Source organism: Drosophila innubila, chromosome X, assembly GCF_004354385.1.
Source record: "Drosophila innubila isolate TH190305 chromosome X, UK_Dinn_1.0, whole genome shotgun sequence".
NCBI lineage: Eukaryota > Metazoa > Arthropoda > Insecta > Diptera > Drosophilidae > Drosophila > Drosophila innubila.
The window spans coordinates 19,276,015-19,295,824 of record NC_047626.1 but is presented as its reverse complement, the minus strand read 5'-3'; the positions used below and the strand labels follow the sequence as shown (position 1 = coordinate 19,295,824).

At 37.5% G+C, this 19,810-nt stretch overlaps 1 protein-coding gene across 2 annotated transcripts; it reads right to left on the bottom strand.

Annotated features, from left to right (window-relative positions):
• Positions 1-323: 323 nt before the first annotated feature.
• Positions 324-19,403, bottom strand: LOC117786511. 2 transcript variants are annotated; one of them, XM_034624814.1, is made up of 9 exons: positions 19,285-19,403; positions 11,344-12,245; positions 7,051-9,400; positions 6,857-6,983; positions 4,913-5,553; positions 4,759-4,854; positions 4,286-4,420; positions 1,243-1,766; positions 324-1,182 (listed from the first exon to the last, which is right to left on the bottom strand). In XM_034624814.1, the coding sequence occupies exons 2-9, from the start codon at positions 12,234-12,236 to the stop codon at positions 1,047-1,049; spliced, it is 4,902 nt and encodes a 1,633-aa protein (XP_034480705.1). In that variant the 5' UTR covers positions 12,237-12,245; positions 19,285-19,403; the 3' UTR covers positions 324-1,046. The 2 variants fall into 2 exon arrangements, with proteins under 2 accessions (XP_034480705.1, XP_034480714.1); XM_034624823.1 differs by having other exon boundaries at positions 11,515-12,245.
• Between the last annotated feature and the right edge of the window lie 407 nt (positions 19,404-19,810).

Here is a 19,810-nt window from a genome sequence, read left to right as displayed (position 1 = left end):
TGTTAAATTCTTCGCTTTTAATACAATTGTTTTCGTGTTCTTTTTTTTAACAAATTGAAATAATACACCATGTTTTAGAAAGTCATAATTTCATGATGAAACGTATATTTTTGTTATATTTAATATATTTTTCATAGAAAGATTATAATGGCATTTAAAAATACGAAATATTGTGTTTTGACATATTCATCTACGTTCTCCCAATATAATTACAGTGTTAGTTATCTTAGTTTTTTTAATTTAATCATATAAATACATAAATACAGTAGGTGAAAAATTTAGATATAGATTTAAAAATATATATATTAAATAATTTGTTTCTCTAGGGAATTTGACAAAATGGTTGAGAATTTAAGAAATGATAAAGATAGAAATAAAAGTCAATTTTTTAAGCCATACACAAACGCTCAGATCCACATACATATAAAATGATCGAAGAGGCCATGAAGGAACTAGATACATTGAAGACAAATGGCATAGTATTCAGTTTGAAATTGTTAAATGCAAGAAAGTATACAACATCTAAATAAAAATGTAGTTCATTCAAAAATATGAACTCGAATGATTTCGGCCGATATTCATAAGTACATGAATAAAAGTGAATAAGTAGAATGGCTTGATAGTGATTAACTTAATTGCACAGACTTGAACTGAATTTAAAGTGCTGAAGAATTTTCTAACTAAATTATTGATGGACTGAAATCACTTTCGTATTGCACAAATGATAAATACATCTTCATTTGCTTTATCACGATTGTTGTAGAAAATTATTAAATGTGAATGTGCTCTCTTCTAGGTCGGCCAATACATGTTTATACTGACATATGTATATACATATACGAATGTATTTAAATAATTTATTCAAAATATCTACAATTTATCGCACTATGAAACTAATCGATATTGCCAATTATTTCTACAAGCTACTATAAAAAACTGCAAAATAATTATGATAGTTAAAAAAAAAAATACAATACAAATAAAACTAAATAAAACAAGGGCAGAATAAACTGGCAAAAGAAAGCAATGCTCGAATGATCGCATGTTTACTTAATGATGATCTCCGCTGGCGGCAAAATATTATCGCCATGAAGACAATACCAAATGCTGGAGTACCAGATGGTGCGATCGACCCATTCGCTGCCGGCCAGCACATGTCCAATGTAGGGAGCATCACGTGATCTATAATTAAATTGCATAAATTACATAATTGATTGTTTTGATTGCTTAACCATAGTTTACCTCATAATTTGCGCCTGAGTGCGCTCAACAAATGTGATGGCCCAGCTCCAGGGAAAGTCACGTTTGCGCTCACAGCCCAAATATGCCGTGGAGCTGTGCAGGAATATTTCCCGTATAATGGTCGTCTTATCGTTCTTATCCTTTTTGGACACAACAATTTTGCCATCACGCAGCTCACACTGCAGCGTCTTGAAGGACTTGGTGCGATAGTCGGCGAAGCGCAGCTCCTTTCCGGGTGTAACAGTCGCCAGATTCTTCACAGCGCGTTGCACCTCGCGCAGCATCTCAATTGGCCGCACCACCAGATAGTTGTGCTTACGATCCTCTTCGGGCCAGTAGGACCAGTTTAATATGACATCGAACACCTTGGCATCGTGATGCAGCGGCCGTTCCAGGCTATCGTTCAATATGACCTCGTATAGCGTCAGCTGATGTGTGGGAAGTCGCATTTTCTTCGAGTACTCGCGACATAGTTCATAGGCGGTTTTTGTCGGTGAAATTGTGGCATTTACCTGCGTCTTCTCCTGCAAATATTGATGGGAGTTAAGAGTCTACTTGATTGTAACAAGAAGGAAAGGTTGCTGAACAGCCCTGTATTCAATTTTCGACTGATCTGATCGGTTCTATTGCAGCTATATAATTGAATAGTTTTATATTAGCCAAATTTGCTTAAAATGTATTAGACAACAACAAAAACACAATCCTAAATATTGATTGAGATATCTCAAAAAACAAAATAGTTCATCGATCGATCGTTCCTATGAAACCTATATGATATGGTAATTCTAGTAAGCTATTTAAGCTTCGTCGTGGTTAGACTGACTCTGAATTACATTAAAAACTGATTATACTAATTATTATCAAATAATTCGTCCAGGGAATAACACCGGAACCTGTACCGGAACCAGTACTGGAACCGTTTACCGAAACTAACCGTTTCATTTTTAGTACCGGAACTGAAACCGTCACCGAATGAAAATTCTCTGTCAAGAACCGAATACCGAAACGTTTGTACCAGTACGGTTGTGGTTAAAGAGTTGACCAACTTCCAACCGTCATAACTTGATCAAAACTAAACCGATTTCTAAGCGGAATGTAATTTTTAACATTATTTGGCATTTAAATTCATTCTGCATTTAAATTTTATTAAATTCTAAAAAAAAAATATTTTCCTCTGGATTCTACTAGATATTGATTTCGATGCTAAGGGTCCCCCCTTTGAAATTTCGAAAATTTAAAATTTTAAATCTTAAGTTTTCACTTTTTATCAACTCCCCATATCGTTATTAGTATAAAACAACACTTTAAACTTGATTCTGAGATCTTTAATTTTTTGGTAAAAAATCATGTGAAATTGAACAGAAATTTGGACATGTAAAGTGGCAAAATCCGCAGTCTGACCAACTTCAAACCGTCATAACTTGATCAAAACTGAACCGATTTCTAAGCGGAATGTAATTTTTATAATTATTTGGCATTTAAATTCATTCTGCATTTAAATTTTATTAAATTCTAAAAAAAAAATATTTTCCTCTGGATTCTACTAGATATTGATTTCGATGCTAAGGGTCCCCCCTTTGAAATTTCGAAAATTCAAATTTTTAAATCTTAAGTTTTCACTTTTAATCAACTCCCTATATCGTAATTAGTATAAAACAACACTTTAAACTTAATTCTGAGACCTTTAATTTTTTTGTAAAAAATCATGTGAAATTGAACAAAAATTTGGACATGTAAAGTGGCAAAAACCGCAGTCTGACCAACTTCAAACCGTCATAACTTGATCAAAACTGAACCGATTTCTAAGCGGAATGTAATTTTTAACATTATTTGGCATTTAAATTCATTCTGCATTTAAATTTTATTAAATTCTAAAAAAAAAATATTTTCCTCTGGATTCTACTAGATATTGATTTCGATGCTAAGGGTCCCCCCTTTGAAATTTCGAAAATTCAAAATTTTAAATCTTAAGTTTTCACTTTTAATCAACTCCCCATATCGTTATTAGTATAAAACAACACTTTAAACTTGATTCTGAGATCTTTAATTTTTTGGTAAAAAATCATGTGAAATTGAACAGAAATTTGGACATGTAAAGTGGCAAAATCCGCAGTCTGACCAACTTCAAACCGTCATAACTTGATCAAAAATTAACCAATTTCTAAGCGGAATGTAATTTTTATAATTATTTGGCATTTAAATTCATTCTGCATTTAAATTTTATTAAATTCTAAAAAAAAAATATTTTCCTCTGGATTCTACTAGATATTGATTTCGATGCTAAGGGTCCCCCCTTTGAAATTTCGAAAATTCAAAATTTTAAATCTTAAGTTTTCACTTTTAATCAACTCCCTATATCGTAATTAGTATAAAACAACACTTTAAACTTGATTCTGAGACCTTTAATGTTTTGGTAAAAAATCATGAAATTGAACAAAAATTTGGACATGTAAAGTGGCAAAATCCGCAGTCTGACCAACTTCAAACCGTCATAACTTGATCAAAACTTAACCGATTTCTAAGCGGAATGTAATTTTTAACATTATTTGGCATTTAAATTCATTCTGCATTTAAATTTTATTAAATTCTAAAAAAAAAATATTTTCCTCTGGATTCTACTAGATATTGATTTCGATGCTAAGGGTCCCCCCTTTGAAATTTCGAAAATTCAAAATTTTAAATCTTAAGTTTTCACTTTTAATCAACTCCCTATATCGTAATTAGTATAAAACAACACTTTAAACTTGATTCTGAGACCTTTAATGTTTTGGTAAAAAATCATGCGAAATTGAACAAAAATTTGGACATGTAAAGTGGCAAAATCCGCAGTCTGACCAACTTCAAACCGTCATAACTTGATCAAAACTTAACCGATTTCTAAGCGGAATGTAATTTTTAACATTATTTGGCATTTAAATTCATTCTGCATTTAAATTTTATTAAATTTTGAAATGTTTCAAAATTGATTTGAATTGATTATAATTGCTGTTTGGAACCCATTCATACAGGCTCTTTAGGGTATACAAAATGCTAATGAATTCACCTCTGTTGTATTATCGGGATTGGGATTTAGACTGATCCAGATTTTAATATCACCCGACTGCTTCACAGCATCCTTGAGCGTTTCCGCGGCTGCATAATATTTTTGCAAGCACATCAGCATCGCTTGCTCCTTTTTCTACAAATTAAATGAGATAGAGAACAAAGTGTTAGACAGGAAGTGAGAAATTATAGATACAAATATAACGTAAGTAAGATAGAAATAAATTTGATCTAAGGAGATTTTAGGCTTGGATATCAATTAAGAGATTAAAAGATGCAGCTGATGAGCTTTGCATTATTCATTTTAACTTGTATGCTGATTTTAAGTAATACTTTAATGTTTGTAAATAATTAAAAAATTAATTATTGTCATGATGAATGGAAATGAATCTTTGCGATGAAGTTGAGTTTGAAGTTGTGATGTGGCTTCAAACAAACGATAATAGCATTGTTGGGATTAATACGAAGTATTACCATTTCATCGACGCTGCAGGGGAATAGATTCTTATAGAGCACAATCAGATCGCTTAGAACATCGGCCTCCCTTTGTGAGTATATGAGTTCGTCGCACTGTAAGCAAAATACAACAAATTAAACAAAGTCGAATTTGAATGGAATAAACACTAACCTTCTTGGCCAGCAGAGTGGGACCCCAGATCATGGTTAGATTCTGTATGCTCATCTTGTTCTTTGACTGCTGCGAGCTGATGAACACCAAGTGTCCAACAATGCGACGCAATGTCTCGTGCTCAATGGTGCTGAGACGTCCAAGCAGTTCCCTGTAAATCGGTATCTTCTCGGAGGCAACTGCCAGCTCGGTGACGAACACAAAGCTGTCCGTGAGCTTGCCAAGCAATCGCTCTGGCAGATCCCGCATGAAACGCTTTAGCACATTGGCCACATCGTGCTCATTGTATTCATTGCGTGTGATCTCCACGTTGAAGGCGTCGGCACGGAAGGCGCTCATCAGCTTGTGCATGGAGTTCTCCGAGCCGGATTTGCGATAAATGCCCTCCGACATGGAACCGTGTATATAGACAAAGTTGATGCACTTGTCCACAATGACTGGCACATCGTAACGTGTCAACTGCTGATCTCCCAACGAGAATCCATTATTGTGTGCCACCTCCCGGATGATGTGACGCCATATCTTTGTTTCCCGCGCCGAGCTCATGATCATGTACACCGAATATGGCGGACAGTCGATCATAAGCAGTGGACCACTCTCCACGTGCAGATTATCAATGGACTCGTCGCTCTCCTTCAGAACTGTCAGTCAATAACGAAATAGAAAGAGACATTACATCAGAGTGAGACAGGTGAACAATTAAAGAAATTATTAAATTTATTTCACAATACAAGTAGATTTTAATTAAACAGTTGCATGTGTAAAAAAAACAAATCTGTTGCATTTTCAAATTTAATTTGAATTTGCGGATGGCATTTTAATATGCGGCCTAACAATTTCAAACCCTATAACTGCAAAACTCGAAACAGATCCAAAGCACAAATTACTTTAAAATAGAATAGTTCATAAAAGTATATAAAAACTAAAATCTATTAATATAAAAAAGATGTAAATTGGAACTATTGTCAAACTATTTTTAAAATTGCATTACGAATATATCACACATTATATCAAATGTCTTATCTAAATACAAATAAATTTTATTTTATTAGAAATCAATATTAAGTGCGCTCAAGTGAACTGGTTGTAATATTTCAGTAGGTCATTCACTAAATAACTTCATTTGATGACAACAGCTGACCTTATTGAATATTTTTAGCAGCCAACTTTGCACTTAGCCGCTTTATCGTTATATATTTGATATAGTGAGGCTTGTTTGTAAAAAATATTGTTAAATTTTTTTTTTTTTCGTGTTTAAATTGCACTAAAAAGTAACGAAATGACTTAGTGAACTTACAGTGGTCGGCATATCCTGTTTGAATGATACAAAATTTTCCTTAACCCATTAAGCACCCAAATTTATGTAAAAATCTACTTTTTATGACTTTTTTCCTATGGCTTGAGCAAAAAATGTTTTGATGCAAAAAGTTTCTTCAAACAATTCTTTCTTTTTTTTTCTTATAATTTTCTAATATTTTTTATGATTTTTTGAATGGGATGATCTCAGAAAAATTTTGTATGAAAAGCAGGAAAAAGTTAGTTAGTAATTTTTAACAATTTTCAAAAAATCATAAAAAATATTAGCAAAGAGATTTTTGAAAAATTCTTTTTGCAGTCACTATTTGAATTGTTTGAAGAAACGTTTTGCATTAAGAAAAGTTTTTAAAATTTGACTCATGGGTTAGAACAATTTTGTATTATTCAAACAGGATTTAAATGACCTTTTCAATGATGTTAAAATCTTCATAAAGTTAGTTCAAATTATGAGTAGATTCAACTTTAACATTTTGTCAAAATAAATATGCCGACCACTGTAGTTTATCTAAGAATTTGTTGCAATAATAAATCAATTAATTTAATTATAAAAGATTCGCTTAATGGTCTGCTTAAAAGGGTTTCAAACTTGTACTTATTAAAATAATATTGTATATAGATTGAACTCACCAATGCAACGGGCTTTTCTCAGATCCATTTTCTCGACATTGCCGTTGGCCTCGCTAACAAAGATGAGACGACGCTGACTCTTGCGGAGCACAAGCCAAGTGCCGCTCCAGTCGGAGGTGATGGAGTTCTGCAAGGCAATGAGAGAGACGATAGAGCAGATCGGTAAGCAAAGATGATGATGAGGATCTGTTTACCTTTAGGTAGCACCAACCAGCGCGATAATAGTGGCAGGTATACTTAACGGGCACACTGTTGGTGAGGCTCTCGAGGATCTTTTGCATCCAGACACCACGCTCGGACTCCTTGTTGACGCCATAGAGATGGGCGACACGTTGTTGCTTGACATTGCCGCAGGCATTGCTGGTCATCAGGAGATTGGGATTGGAGGACATGTTGTCAGAGGATGAGGCACCATTCTTTGGCTGTGACGTCGTCAATTCGAAGCAATAGAAATGTGTGGCGCTGTCCGTGACGCGACTGTTGCTGACGCACTGCAGCGTCGTGATGGCCTCCAATGGTATCAGCTCCCTGGGCGTTTTCATTTCCTGATCGAGATACGTCTGAAACTGTCGATCCCGCAGTATGGCCTTACGGTTCTGCATCTCCTTCAGTATATCCTCAACGACGCCCGAGGGGAAACGCACCAATGGCCCCTCGTAGCGCACCAGCAACGGTGACAGACTTGGACGGGGCACCATCTGCAGTACCACCTTCACATCCGATTGACGTTGGCTGGCGCTCTTGAAGCTCACCCGTCGCATCGCATCCATACGCAGTTTAACATTCGAGAAAGCGTTCATTGTCTGCCGGAAGCGGGATCCGAGTGTTGATCTCGACTCGGAGCTGGCTGCTGATGTGCTTGGGGATGTGGTAATTGGCTGTCCATCGCCGCCAATGGCCTCCAAGTAGGTGGGCGGACAGTCGCCCTCAATGTGCGTCTTGTCGCCGACAAACCAATTGGTTCGATTACGCGATGGCGCCGCCAGATCCACAACTCCTCCGCCTCCTCCTACTCCAGATGTCGTTGCCTTCTCCTCGAGCCGACAGAGATAGGGTTTGGTACGTTTCTCAAACGAGTCCTCATCATCCAGCATTTGCTCCATGCTGTCACTGAGCAGCTGCGCATTCTGATGCACAATCTGCGGCTGATCGCGTCCAGCAGTTGCTCCTCCCGTTCCCGTTCCCGTTCCCATTCCACTGGAAGTTGAAGTTGTTGCGGTGACTTCGCTGCGACCATCCTCCTCGGAGGTGCACATGCTGACATCGTCCTGCTCACGCTTTATGGTGCCATAGGTGTCCTCCTCGAGCAGATGCTCGAGCAGCAGCAGCTCGTTGCTTTTGTTGGAGCGGGCTAGTGTCGAGCATTTGCTTTTCAGCGGATCAAACTCCTCGATCAGCTCGGCGGAAGCTGGCGGCGGTGCAGTCATCGCAGCTGACCAACCGCCGACAGCGCCATCGTTGCTGTCCAGCTCCCCATCCTCACTGATGCAGGCGAGCTCCTGCTGCGGCGTCAGCAACTTGCCACGACTGGTGCTGCTGGTGGCCATATCGCAGAGTTTGCCATAGGTCGCCTCCTGGTTGGCATACAGTGGCTCTGGCGAGGAGCAAGATTCGCATTCCGCTTCCGCTTCTGCCTCCACCTCCACTTTTGCCTCTTGTTCGGGTTCGGGTTGCGCGTCGTCACCGTAGAACTGCCAGGAGTCGCTGCGCTCGGGCTTCGGTGCACGTGCCTCCTCGGCGGCAATGCTGGCGGAGATTAGCAGCGATTCCTCGCGCTCCGCAGCAATTGCCACACGATTGAGCTCCTGCAGTTCCGCGGAATCCACATTGGGCCGACGCAGCTGAATGTTCTCGTAGTTCTTGTGCCGACGCTTGTGCCGCACTGGCGGCTGCAGTGCGTCCAACTGCTGGGACAGACGTGGAGGCGGAAAGGCGGGCATGGGCAGTTCCTCGCCCGTGGACTCGCCGCTGCTCGATTGCCGCTGCTGCTGATGACTGCGCAGCTGGACCATTTGGGCTGCTTCCAGTGCCAGATTCTTGGCAAGCGGCACTGGAGGAGCGGGACGTGCACGCAGTGCTTCATCGTAGCTGGGAGGCTTTGCCTTGGCTTTGGGCTTCGGTTTTGGCTTGGGCACCTCATACGCAATCTCCTGCTGCTCCGGCAGCGTCTTCATCTCGCTGAGATCCGTGTGCCCCCCACCGGCTGCATTTCGATGCAATGGACTGCTAAAATGTATGGTATTGAAGACATCTGTGTTGGCCATCGTGCGACGTCGATCCAACTCCATTTGTTGCTCTAGATCGAGCACGGAATCAGTGGCTGTCGTCCTCTCTCGCCTGCCCAATGAAAAGTTGGAGCCAAAACGTTTCCCGGCGTGCCTCAAGCGACTGCCAGCATCTGCTCCAAGGCTGCTTATCGCCTCCGTGGAACTCTTTAGATTCTTGTCAATGCGCTTCTTCGCTCCCTTGGCCTTGAAGGCGACACGCTCGCCAATCGCCTCGCCGAGTAGCTTCGATGTGCTGCCTAGCGAACGCAACAGATTCCTATGAGAGATTCGAAGATTCAAAGATCCAATTGGTATTGAGTGGCAATCGTGGCAATTCCCAGTTTTGGGTTAGTAGAAAGGCGCCTACAGCAAGTTTGTTAATTCCCACACAAAAAAAAAAATCAAAAAAACAAAAGAAGAACAACAAAACGGACGTTCGTCTCCAACATTCAAGCGCCAACTGATCGTGAGGATCCTGCGCCAGTTCCCAGCATTCAACTAAACGGAACTGTTGCCATTGATCTTGAAAGGCGACCGACTATATTTGGACCAAGTCGACTGAAAAGTGATTAATGCGTCGGCGGAAGTTGAGGTCCCAAGTCACCGCGGAAGTCTATAAATAGAGCGAGCATTGTGTGAAATTGAAACGGATCAGTCTGAAGGCGCCTGCCTGCTATAGATAGCTATAGATCGTGCCACATTTAGTTAATTCCTCGCTTAAGCAGTTCCAGCTGTCGCTTGGAATCATCCCTCCCCAAATTTAATGAGAGAAGATGCCGCATTAAAGAAGCATCTGTTTACTGATTGCAACGCAGATCAATGTCCAAAGTACATGGCAAGAGTCAAGGATCATTGGTCACTGATCAAGTAAACAACAATTCATTATTCAAGGCTACATAAAGAATCATCTCTTTATAAAACACACAATACTTTAATTAAACGAATATTAAAGTCTTAGGATAGTTAATTGCCAGGATTATATATAAAAAGTAAGATCAGTTCTTTTAAGGCAAAGAAAATGTCTTCTCAAGCTTCAATTACTTCATTGAATATTTATAAAAAGTTTGTTGGCATACCGATCAATTCAAGATTCATCTATATATAGTATAGAAAATTCAGTTCTAACAGTCAGCAGAAATCAAAGTAGAAAACTTGCAGGATCGCTTGATCTTTTTTGGTACGTAAATTTCCATTGAGATCAATTGACTCCTAATAAGACCAATATTCCAAATTCAAAATAAGAAATTTATTCTTTTAGTAAACAAACATAGAAACTTGTAAGCATTTACTGCGAATCCCAGAAAATTTAATAAACATATACTTTAAAAATATTGATCAGCTATCAAAAGTAATTACTAGTTTAAGATTTTAGGTGACAAATTTGTCTATTCAATATCAGTTGTAATTATTCGTTGTATTTATGAAATAGAAAATATTTTTTTTAATTTAACAAATATTTAAAATGAAAATGTACAAATTACAATGTAATTAGATATGAAAAATCTATGAAATCGGCAAGTTAATGTAATACAAAAAACGAACTCAGACAGGGATCCCAAATATCTTCGTTATTTATTTCTTATTTATTAGAACGATTTAACTGATCATCCATTGTTAAAGTGGGGTAAGTTGGGAACTGATATAGCATAGAATTTTGTAAATACTAATGTGATCATTGATCAAACAAAAAAGTTCACAAGCGCTTAAAATTGCAAGTTATTAAAAATTGTGTAAAAGTACGGAAAATTACCAAATTTGAATATTTATATATATATATATGATTTAAGAATGATTAACTAATTAGCTTCAAATTAAAAACTGAGCTGCCCACTCGCTTGTAGAGATTTGGAAATGCAACCCTGCGTTTTATATTGTTATTTCTTTTTTAGCAACTATTTCAAAAATTGTAAGAATATGAGATCACTTTAAATGTTTGTCACCATGTTAAATTAAGTTTAGTCTATATACAGTGTATGTAACCATGACCAAAGAAGTCTGTGTTTTTTTTTGGTGCAATCCAACAACTACTTAGGTGCTAAGTAAGTTAATTGAAAATTCTATTGGTTTCTACCGAGTTATTTACCGGATCCGACCCGTTGGTATTAGTTGGGGAAGGTGTGTATACTTAATAATAGTTGGAAAACCAAAGGTAATTTAAAAGATACCAGAGAGTCGTAAAAGCATTGAAAATCAAAATGAAAAATTGTTGCAAAATTTTACTTGTCATCGTCACAGCTCGCGGAAAGCTCCGACGGATCGGACGAGGCGGCGCCTTCCGCCTCCACTTCCGCTTCTGTCTCAGTTTCGGTATCGGTATCGGTTTCGGACTCGCCCACAAGATCATGCCCATGATCCTGATCATCTTCCTCTTGCTCACCCTCGACTACGTACCCGGGTGACGGCGACTTGAACTTGCCGCTCTGTGAGCTCTCGCTGCAGTCCAGCGATCCATTGGATGTGTACCGCAAATCATCCTCCAGCTGCCCGTTGCCGCCGATGCTCGTTGTCGAGAACTCGCTGGAGATGGAACAGCGATCTGGTCGACGTCGTTCCTGCTCAACATTCAATGGCTTGGATGGCACCTGTGGCGCTGCCCGCAGCGATCGATTTGATGCAGTCACCTGCTGTTTCTGTCGATCCTCTTGTTCCGCCGACTCCTCTTCCTGCTCTTCATGCTCTTCATGCTCTTCATGCTCTTCCTGCTCTTCCTGCTCTTGCAGGAGCTCAGCGCGCGCTCGTTGTCTGGGCGCTGGTTTGGGCGTGGCATACAATGGCTCGACGGGCACATTCTCATTGGCATCCGGCCCATAAATCGGCTGCTCTACATTAGCTTCCTGCAGTATCAGTTTATTGTGGCTGCTCGACGGCAGTTTCTTTTCCACACAACTTCCATGTAAATTCTCTACATTAATGTTCAACTTTTTGCAGGCACTGTTGTTGTTATTATGAGTGTGTTTGTGATTATTGTTGTTCTGATTGCTGTTGATGTTGTTGCTGCTGCTGCTGCTGCTCCTCACATTGATCTCGATATTCTCATAGTTGGCGGTCCGCATCTCTGGATAGAGACGACGCGGAGCCGGCACAGGACGTGCCTGCGTTCCCGCCTTTTCCATGTCCAAGCACTGAAATCAAACCAAAAAGCAAAAGGAAGAGTTTGACATAAGCATGAAGTTGATATATATATACAAAAGACAGGCTTTAGCAAAAAATCATCTCATCTGATTTATTTAAAAAAAAGGCTCTCAACTTGATAAATTCGGCAGGGAAACATTTTGAAGGTAATTTTGAAATATGGGATTTATGAAAGTTTTTATAATTTTGGGTGTTTCTACCTATGCTAGGAAAACCCAAAAGCGAAGCCCAACCCATAAGGCATATGGTAAATGGGCGAAGGATTTAATTACCTGTGGCTCAAAAATTAGAGCAAGGTCAGGTCAGAATGCAAGTGGATTCTGTTACTTGTTGTGTATAAAAGTGTTAACTGATTTGTGGCAGAGACACAGTTAACCAGATCAGTTCAACGGCGTAACATGCAACAGGTCGCAAGGGGCAACATCTACCAGATACAACGCAATCTATTGGAACTCTTGGTGTGTCTGGTGACGCAGTTATTCGATAAGATCTTCAGCGGTACATCGACAGTGGCAACAATCAAAGAGATGCCTCTCGAGAAAGTGGAGCCACAACGTCGCCCACACGCACCACAGCAGCAGCAGCAGCGACAGGTCACAGAATATGCTAAAGTGGAGCAGTTGTATCGAGTGCTTGTGGCACAACAGTTGCAAAACTTAGAGCGGCGTCGCCTTGTGCAACTGACTCTGGAGCGGCAGCAACAACAACGGCAACGCCAACGGCAACAACAACAGCAACAGCAACAACAGCAACAACGTCGACCCGACTTCGAGTTGAGTAATTAAAGACCGTTTATAATTTAAGTTAGTTTAAATTATTTTTTTGTTTAGCATATTTAAGTGGAAATTATCATAGAAAGAAATCAGACAAAAGTGACCAATAAAAGTTTATAAATACCGAAAACAAAAATACACACGAAAGCGAACTAAATTGCAAAGTCAACAAAGCTGGGCGAAAATGACAGACACGTGCTTCCTTTAGCCGTGTTTCCTCTGGCCAATTACTTAGGCAACAACAATCGATATGCTATAGACATCATTAATTGGCCATTTGGCTTTCACTTTCTTCATTTGATCGCTTACGATCTTTGCCCCTTTGTCTCTCTCTCTCTCTCTCTTTCGCTCTTTTTCTTTGTCTGTCTCTGTTTTCTCAGTTCTTCTTATTTAGCTGTAAGTACTGCGAAAAGAAGGCACTTTAATAATGGCACTTTAACATGGCCTATGCAACAAGAAAGCCAACTGTAAAAAGTCATTACAGATACATAACAACATTTATATAAATTTACGTTCATATGAATGAGTATGTACTTATAATCTTTATTGGGAAAGCAAATATCACTGCGTGTTATTCTTAGCCATAAAGTTCAGAAGAAAGTCGTAATCAGTGTGAATCTTCTGTACAATATATACAGAATATCTATCCAACTATGCTTTTTATGCGCTAAATTTAATACAATTTGATAACAACAATATGAGGCTGCTGTGTAAGGAATAATCTGCAAGGTTATTGAATACTCAGCATGCCAAAGATTGTTTACTGTTTTATCTCGAATTAAATTCAATGTGCTTATCAAGCAAATTCAAGATACTCATTTATTTTAATCCTGTTTAGTATTCCAGATGGAATGCATGCAATTCCTTTGGAAGATCAAATTCTGCATATGTAAAGCTAAATATTTAATTTATTATGTTTAAATCAATTAACCCTTTTTTGCTAAGAAAATTTGAAATCAAAATTATTCAATTTTTATCACCTTACATATTCTCGAAACTATTGTCAAGATTGATCCGATTGTGATCGATAATTGCATATAACTATTATTAGCTTGCGAATTAATTTGATTAATACGAGCACCCAAAGAATGCAATTTATCGTTTGATCAAATTATTTAAAGTTTCTGTTATAAACTTTCCAGTTATCTCCAGCTTCGTCTGCAATTTTGTCGGGATTGGACACCAGCTGTCCGTTCCGTGGGAGGGTTTTGTTGGCGATCATGTTATTGTTGTCGTCGTTGCTTAAGTGGCTAGCACTTCAAATGAAAGTTGTTCTCAATGATTTTGTTTACAGAATTAAATAAACTTGTTTGTTGTTGCTGCAAGTTGAATGAATGAACTTGCCACATGGCGCATCTGTTGCATGTCTGAATCATGGAACACAAAGGGTTTGACATTCTCACATCGCGACTGCGACATCGACATTGCCTATCAAATCAGTCCAAATTAATGCGTATAGAAACGATAATATATAGTCGTTATTCAGACAGTGCCACAGCATGGGGAAACATTTTCTAGGAACCAGAAAATTCATACGCCGCCTACTCGACCAAATCAAGTCGATTTGATGATTAATAGGAAAGCTGCTTCAGGCAATTGTTTTACGCTCTCACACAAATGTCCCAGTGAATCAATGATATATAAACATAACATATAAATATATTTACTTCTGTATATTATTCATATGTATGTTCGTGTAAGTATATACGAAAGTTTATAGCGATATGTGGTTACATATACACGTATGTGTATAGTGTCGGCATTGCGATAACAACAACGACGATTGCGACAATTATAAATCACGTATAAGGCATGAATGGGCAGCTCATCAAATTCATTAACCATCAAAAGATACGCCAAATAATATGATGATATATCATACATTTCCAAATATTATAGCACAACAGCTTTGCATTAATTTAATTGACATTTTGACGTATAGCATATCCAATAACGTTTAAAGAAAGAAATTGAATAATTAGCACAAGGTGACAAGTCCAAGCGGCTACGATAGCGAAGAGTTACACTAATAAGTAGATCAAGTTCACAGTGCAAATGCTCCTCGGTAGAAAGTGTTAACTTTATATTACCTTAAATACATATTTAATACAGCATGTTCATGAATAGATTAAAGATTTTATGTCTACAACGAATAAATGCATATTGAATAATAACATAATGATACAGTTATTCCATTCGGTCATTCAACTGAGAAACAAAATCCCAAGGGATATAATATTATTATTTTTACTATCTATAAGAGTATTTAAATGCTTAATAGGCTGGCTTTCTGTGTAAAGTCAGTGCAAAAAATATATATTCCAATGCAAATAAGAATTATACTCCAAGCAATTCTGTAACAATAATAACTGCCCTTTTAATGCAGTATTTATATACATACTTATATATACTTCAGCATCTGTAACCGACTTGGATTATGAGTTGAACTCACAGCTTCAATCAAGACCCATAAGTTACTAAGAGTAAAAACATTCATACTGCTATTATTATCAAAACGAAATGCCAAGTACTAGGTGCTCAGACCGCACAGCTGAGAAGCTGCTCTTATCAGTTGATTGTCATAAAAATGCCATTATAAAAGTGCAGTGCTCAAAGTATATCAGGGAATTTCAATTATGAACACAAAATACGCAAGTGTAACTTGGAATTATAAAATCGAACAAAAAAGAAAGATTATCTTCGGCACACCGAACACTTAATACACTTGCAGAGCGCTAAATTCACACTCGACTGATTTCAAAAATATGATAGTCTAGAACTAAATAAAATTTAAATTATAACTAATACATACAATGTTTAGAGTGTTGTTTACATAGCAAACTTTCTTTAATTTTAATATGAATTTCATTTAAAGTGAATTTTAATTGTCTGTCAAATGATCTTAATTTGCGCTTAAATACAGTATTTTGGTTATTTGATGTCATGCATGGATTGCCGGACGAATGCTTTGTACCTGCAAATAATGTCAACTACTTTTTATTCGATGTCATCGGTCAATCGAATATAATATAAATTGATATTTTTGCAAATGGAACAGTTCCATAAATTCGCTTTTTATTGCGACCCTTAGTCATGCTTTGTACAAATTTGCAAAGACTTTAATACACATGCAATATTATTTCCATTATTATTATTATTATTATGGAGACTAATTGAGCATAGTTCCGTCAATGGAAATGCTCGCTAAATGAACAGCTCTTTTGGTGTTGAACATTTTTCAAGTAAATAGAGTTTTATTATGAAAGGGCCCCCTCACAGGGCTGCTGGCAAAAGAAATCTTTCGCTTTGATTGGGGAATCGAAATGGAAATAGGCATGGAAATAGGGAAGTGAATCACTTGCCCTTCTATTTGATGGCCCTTGTATACGCAATTATTGTTATTGCTGAGTTTTGCATATTTAAGCGCTTGCCATAGATTCATTGTTTTAAATTGTGAATCATTTACAATACATATGCATGAATGTACATAAGTCATTATAAAGTAAGTATTTATAATTTTCTGTTTATCTGCCGGCAAAAGACGCTGATGTGGCAGAAGTTCAAGTTGCATTCCAAGCAACTCGATAAGGATGCCAATGTGAATATGAATGTGATAATCGCGGAAAGAGAGAGAGAGAGAGAGAGAAAAAAGAGTTTGGATTTATGCTGACACAGTTGCATGCTCAAATGTCGCTGCAAGTGTAAATATGTATGCATTGATCCCAATAATTTGTGATAAGGCACAGACAACTTCACGCTGTATTTTAAATGTCTGATTCTCATTGTAAAAAAAGGATTTCCAAAAATGTATAATAAGAAAGTGAAGAATCTGCTCATTCTTAAATTAAAATCAATTGACAATCTATTTATTTGTGACTCGAAAAGGACTTTCTTATTTGAGAGCTCAGCTGCTATTTAACAGAAAATACAAGTATATTCACTTCTTATCGATTTATTCTCACTGAGTCCAAGCATCGATTTCCAACTTGTTCGACGGCATTTTTTGTCGTAGTTTCCAACGTATTTGATTTGATTTATAGACGAGCCGGCGCATACAACATTTAAATGCAGGCAGCAACTCCAAAGAGGGAGAGAGAGAGAGCAAGAGAGTAAGAGAGAGAAGGGTACATGCGTTACTTGATTAGCTGACAAAGAATAACAAAGCTTAAATGTAATTACACGTACATTACATTTACATACATATGACATATGTCTACATGTTTTTATGAGTTTACATATATGTACATATATGTATTTGTATGTATTTGTTTGATACTACTATAGTAAATGTACATATGTATATACGCTGTTCAGTTGGAGGCAACGTGTCGCAAATGGTGACCCATCTGGTTTTTGGGCTTGTCGGCCAGTTGTCTTTGTTATTGCGTTTTGCTTTTGCTCATATTGTTGTTGTTGCTCTTGTTGTCTGCAATTGTGCTGTGTTTGCACAACAAGTTGAAAAGTTGAGTGAGTCGCATCCAAGTGACAAACTTGAACGATATTCTTCCGTTTTATGCCCTTTTAAATGAGTCTAAACTATATTTATTCGAATCAGCGTTGATCTCAGAGAGTTTAATTTAGAGTTTGTTAAAACCGGAATATCAATTAATTACAAACAAATATTTAACAATGTTATCTAATCATTTTAAAAGTTTGTTTATGTATAAATATGTCTGTCTGCACATAGTAAATATTAAAATATAAACATTAGTAGAGCATGTTAAAAAACTACTCCAACGTAATTAACAGGGTATCTAAAGGCGAGAATACTTTTTCCATTTTGTTCCCATGTCCAGGGGTCAGCATTACTACACAAAAGAAAAAAAAACGGGATTCCGAGATGAAATCAACCCAATGCGGTGACAGAAGTGCTCTTATCACGGAATTTCTTAAACCAAGCACAGAATACTTGATTCAAGCACGATTTATCTCATCAATTTTATTTCTCAAAGTATCTTTAGAAAAAAAGTCCTTGGAAATTTTTGAGTTTTTAAACATTTTATATTTTACCAAATCACTCCACAATTTTTTTTTACATTTGAAAGTATTTTTTTCTTTGTTTCAAAAGCACAGAAAAAGCAATTGATGTGATTGATTTGATTTGATACAACTGTAGGTAAATTTAGGGAGCTAAAAATATGTTCGAAATTAAACAACTCTACAAATCCCAATTCGAAATAAGCAATAATATTATGATAAAATTAAGCCAACTGTCAAAAATAAGTTGTTCAGATTTACTTGACATAGAAATGTGTGGATCTCATGTACCGTTATGGTTTCCGATATCAATAATCGATTATCGAAATGTGTGCGAAATGTCGTTGATATTTCTGATGGGAGATTCTTACACAGAGTATGTGGGAAATGTGTGTCAGCCGTCAACATCAGCAGCAGCAGTATCAAACTTAATATGTTTATAATTGTTTTAATTGCCAAACAATTAAGAGCGTTAAAAAACCGCATAGACAACAACAAAATGTCCGTCAACAAGAACAACAATAATGCGAAATGGCCCCATGGCCAAAGCGTGTCACTTGTGGCTTCAGTTGTGTCCCATTTTGTGGCAACAGGTGACAGAGACAACAGACAGACAGACAGACAAAGAGAGAGGGAGCGCTTACGGTTGACACCGATGAGTTTGATTCTTTGTTCTCGCTCTCACTCTCTCTGTGTATGTACATACATACATATATATATTTTAGTGCTGAATATTGAAGCGATAAGCAGTTAAAACAAAGTTACACGGTGCAAAAACTACATTTGTGCCAAAATGATAAAGTAACAGCAACAATGGAATGTGCGTTTGTGTGTGTGTGTGTGTTTAAAGAGAGCATGTTAAATAATGCTCTCTGTGAAAGCGCAGAGAAATGTTTGCTGGAATGCAAAACAACAAAAGAAAATGTTTAAGTGTTAGATAATGGATTATAAAACACACAAATACACACACACACATGCACAAATACACATGCACACGATGCACTTTTAAGGCGTGTATTGTTTGTCGAAGATGCGGGCGCAGGCGTAAAGGTTAATAAAAGAGCGGGAGAGCAAGAAACAAGAGTGCGAGCGTAAACTCGCTGAGAGAGCGTTGAATGCAGGTTTTTTTTGGTTGTTTTTTTTTTTTTGATTTGTTATTGTTATTGTTTTCGACACGCATCTCAATGTTTTGAATATGTTAACAATTTATGCAAATTAACCAAACAGAAATGATTAAAGAAGAAGAAGAAGAGTCGTTAAATACAAAATAAACTTTTACCTTTCGCTTTTGTTGCTGGACAGCTGTAAATTTCTATGCAATTATGCGAAATTTTTTTGTCGTCGTTTGTCGTTGGCCCACATTTAACACCAAATTGTTCACACGCACACACACACACACTGACAAAAATAAATAGTAAAAAAATAACAAGTAAAACAATACGTATTGCGTTTAAAAGCACTCGTTGGTCACTTTTGTTGCAAGTTGCAACCTACGCGCAACTGCGACGTCGACTACTTGAAGTCATTTGTATACAACGTATTTAATTGACGACGCGAGCACATACATTCATACATACATACATAATGAATGTACATATGTACATAATGAATGTGTTGAATGTTCCTGCTCCGTGCTCCGTTTATCGTTTCGTTTCGTTTAACTTTTGCTGGCTGGACAGTTTATTTATTTATGATTTGCGCTCACTCCTCACTCACGTAGTATAGAAACGGGAATGATTCATATCCAACACTAGTGCTCTTTGCTTTGCTTTTATCACAAGCAGCAGGTCGCCGCTCCCGATCCG

Coding starts and splice junctions, on each gene's coding strand:
- LOC117786511 (XM_034624814.1), bottom strand. CDS start 12,236: ATGGAAAAGGCGGGAACGCAGGCACGTCCTGTGCCGGCTCCGCGTCGT. Junction 9,401..11,343: donor GCGAGCTGTGACGATGACAA/GTAAAATTTTGC, acceptor AATCTCTCATAG/GAATCTGTTGCGTTCGCTAG. Junction 6,984..7,050: donor CTGGTTGGTGCTACCTAAAG/GTAAACAGATCC, acceptor ATTGCCTTGCAG/AACTCCATCACCTCCGACTG.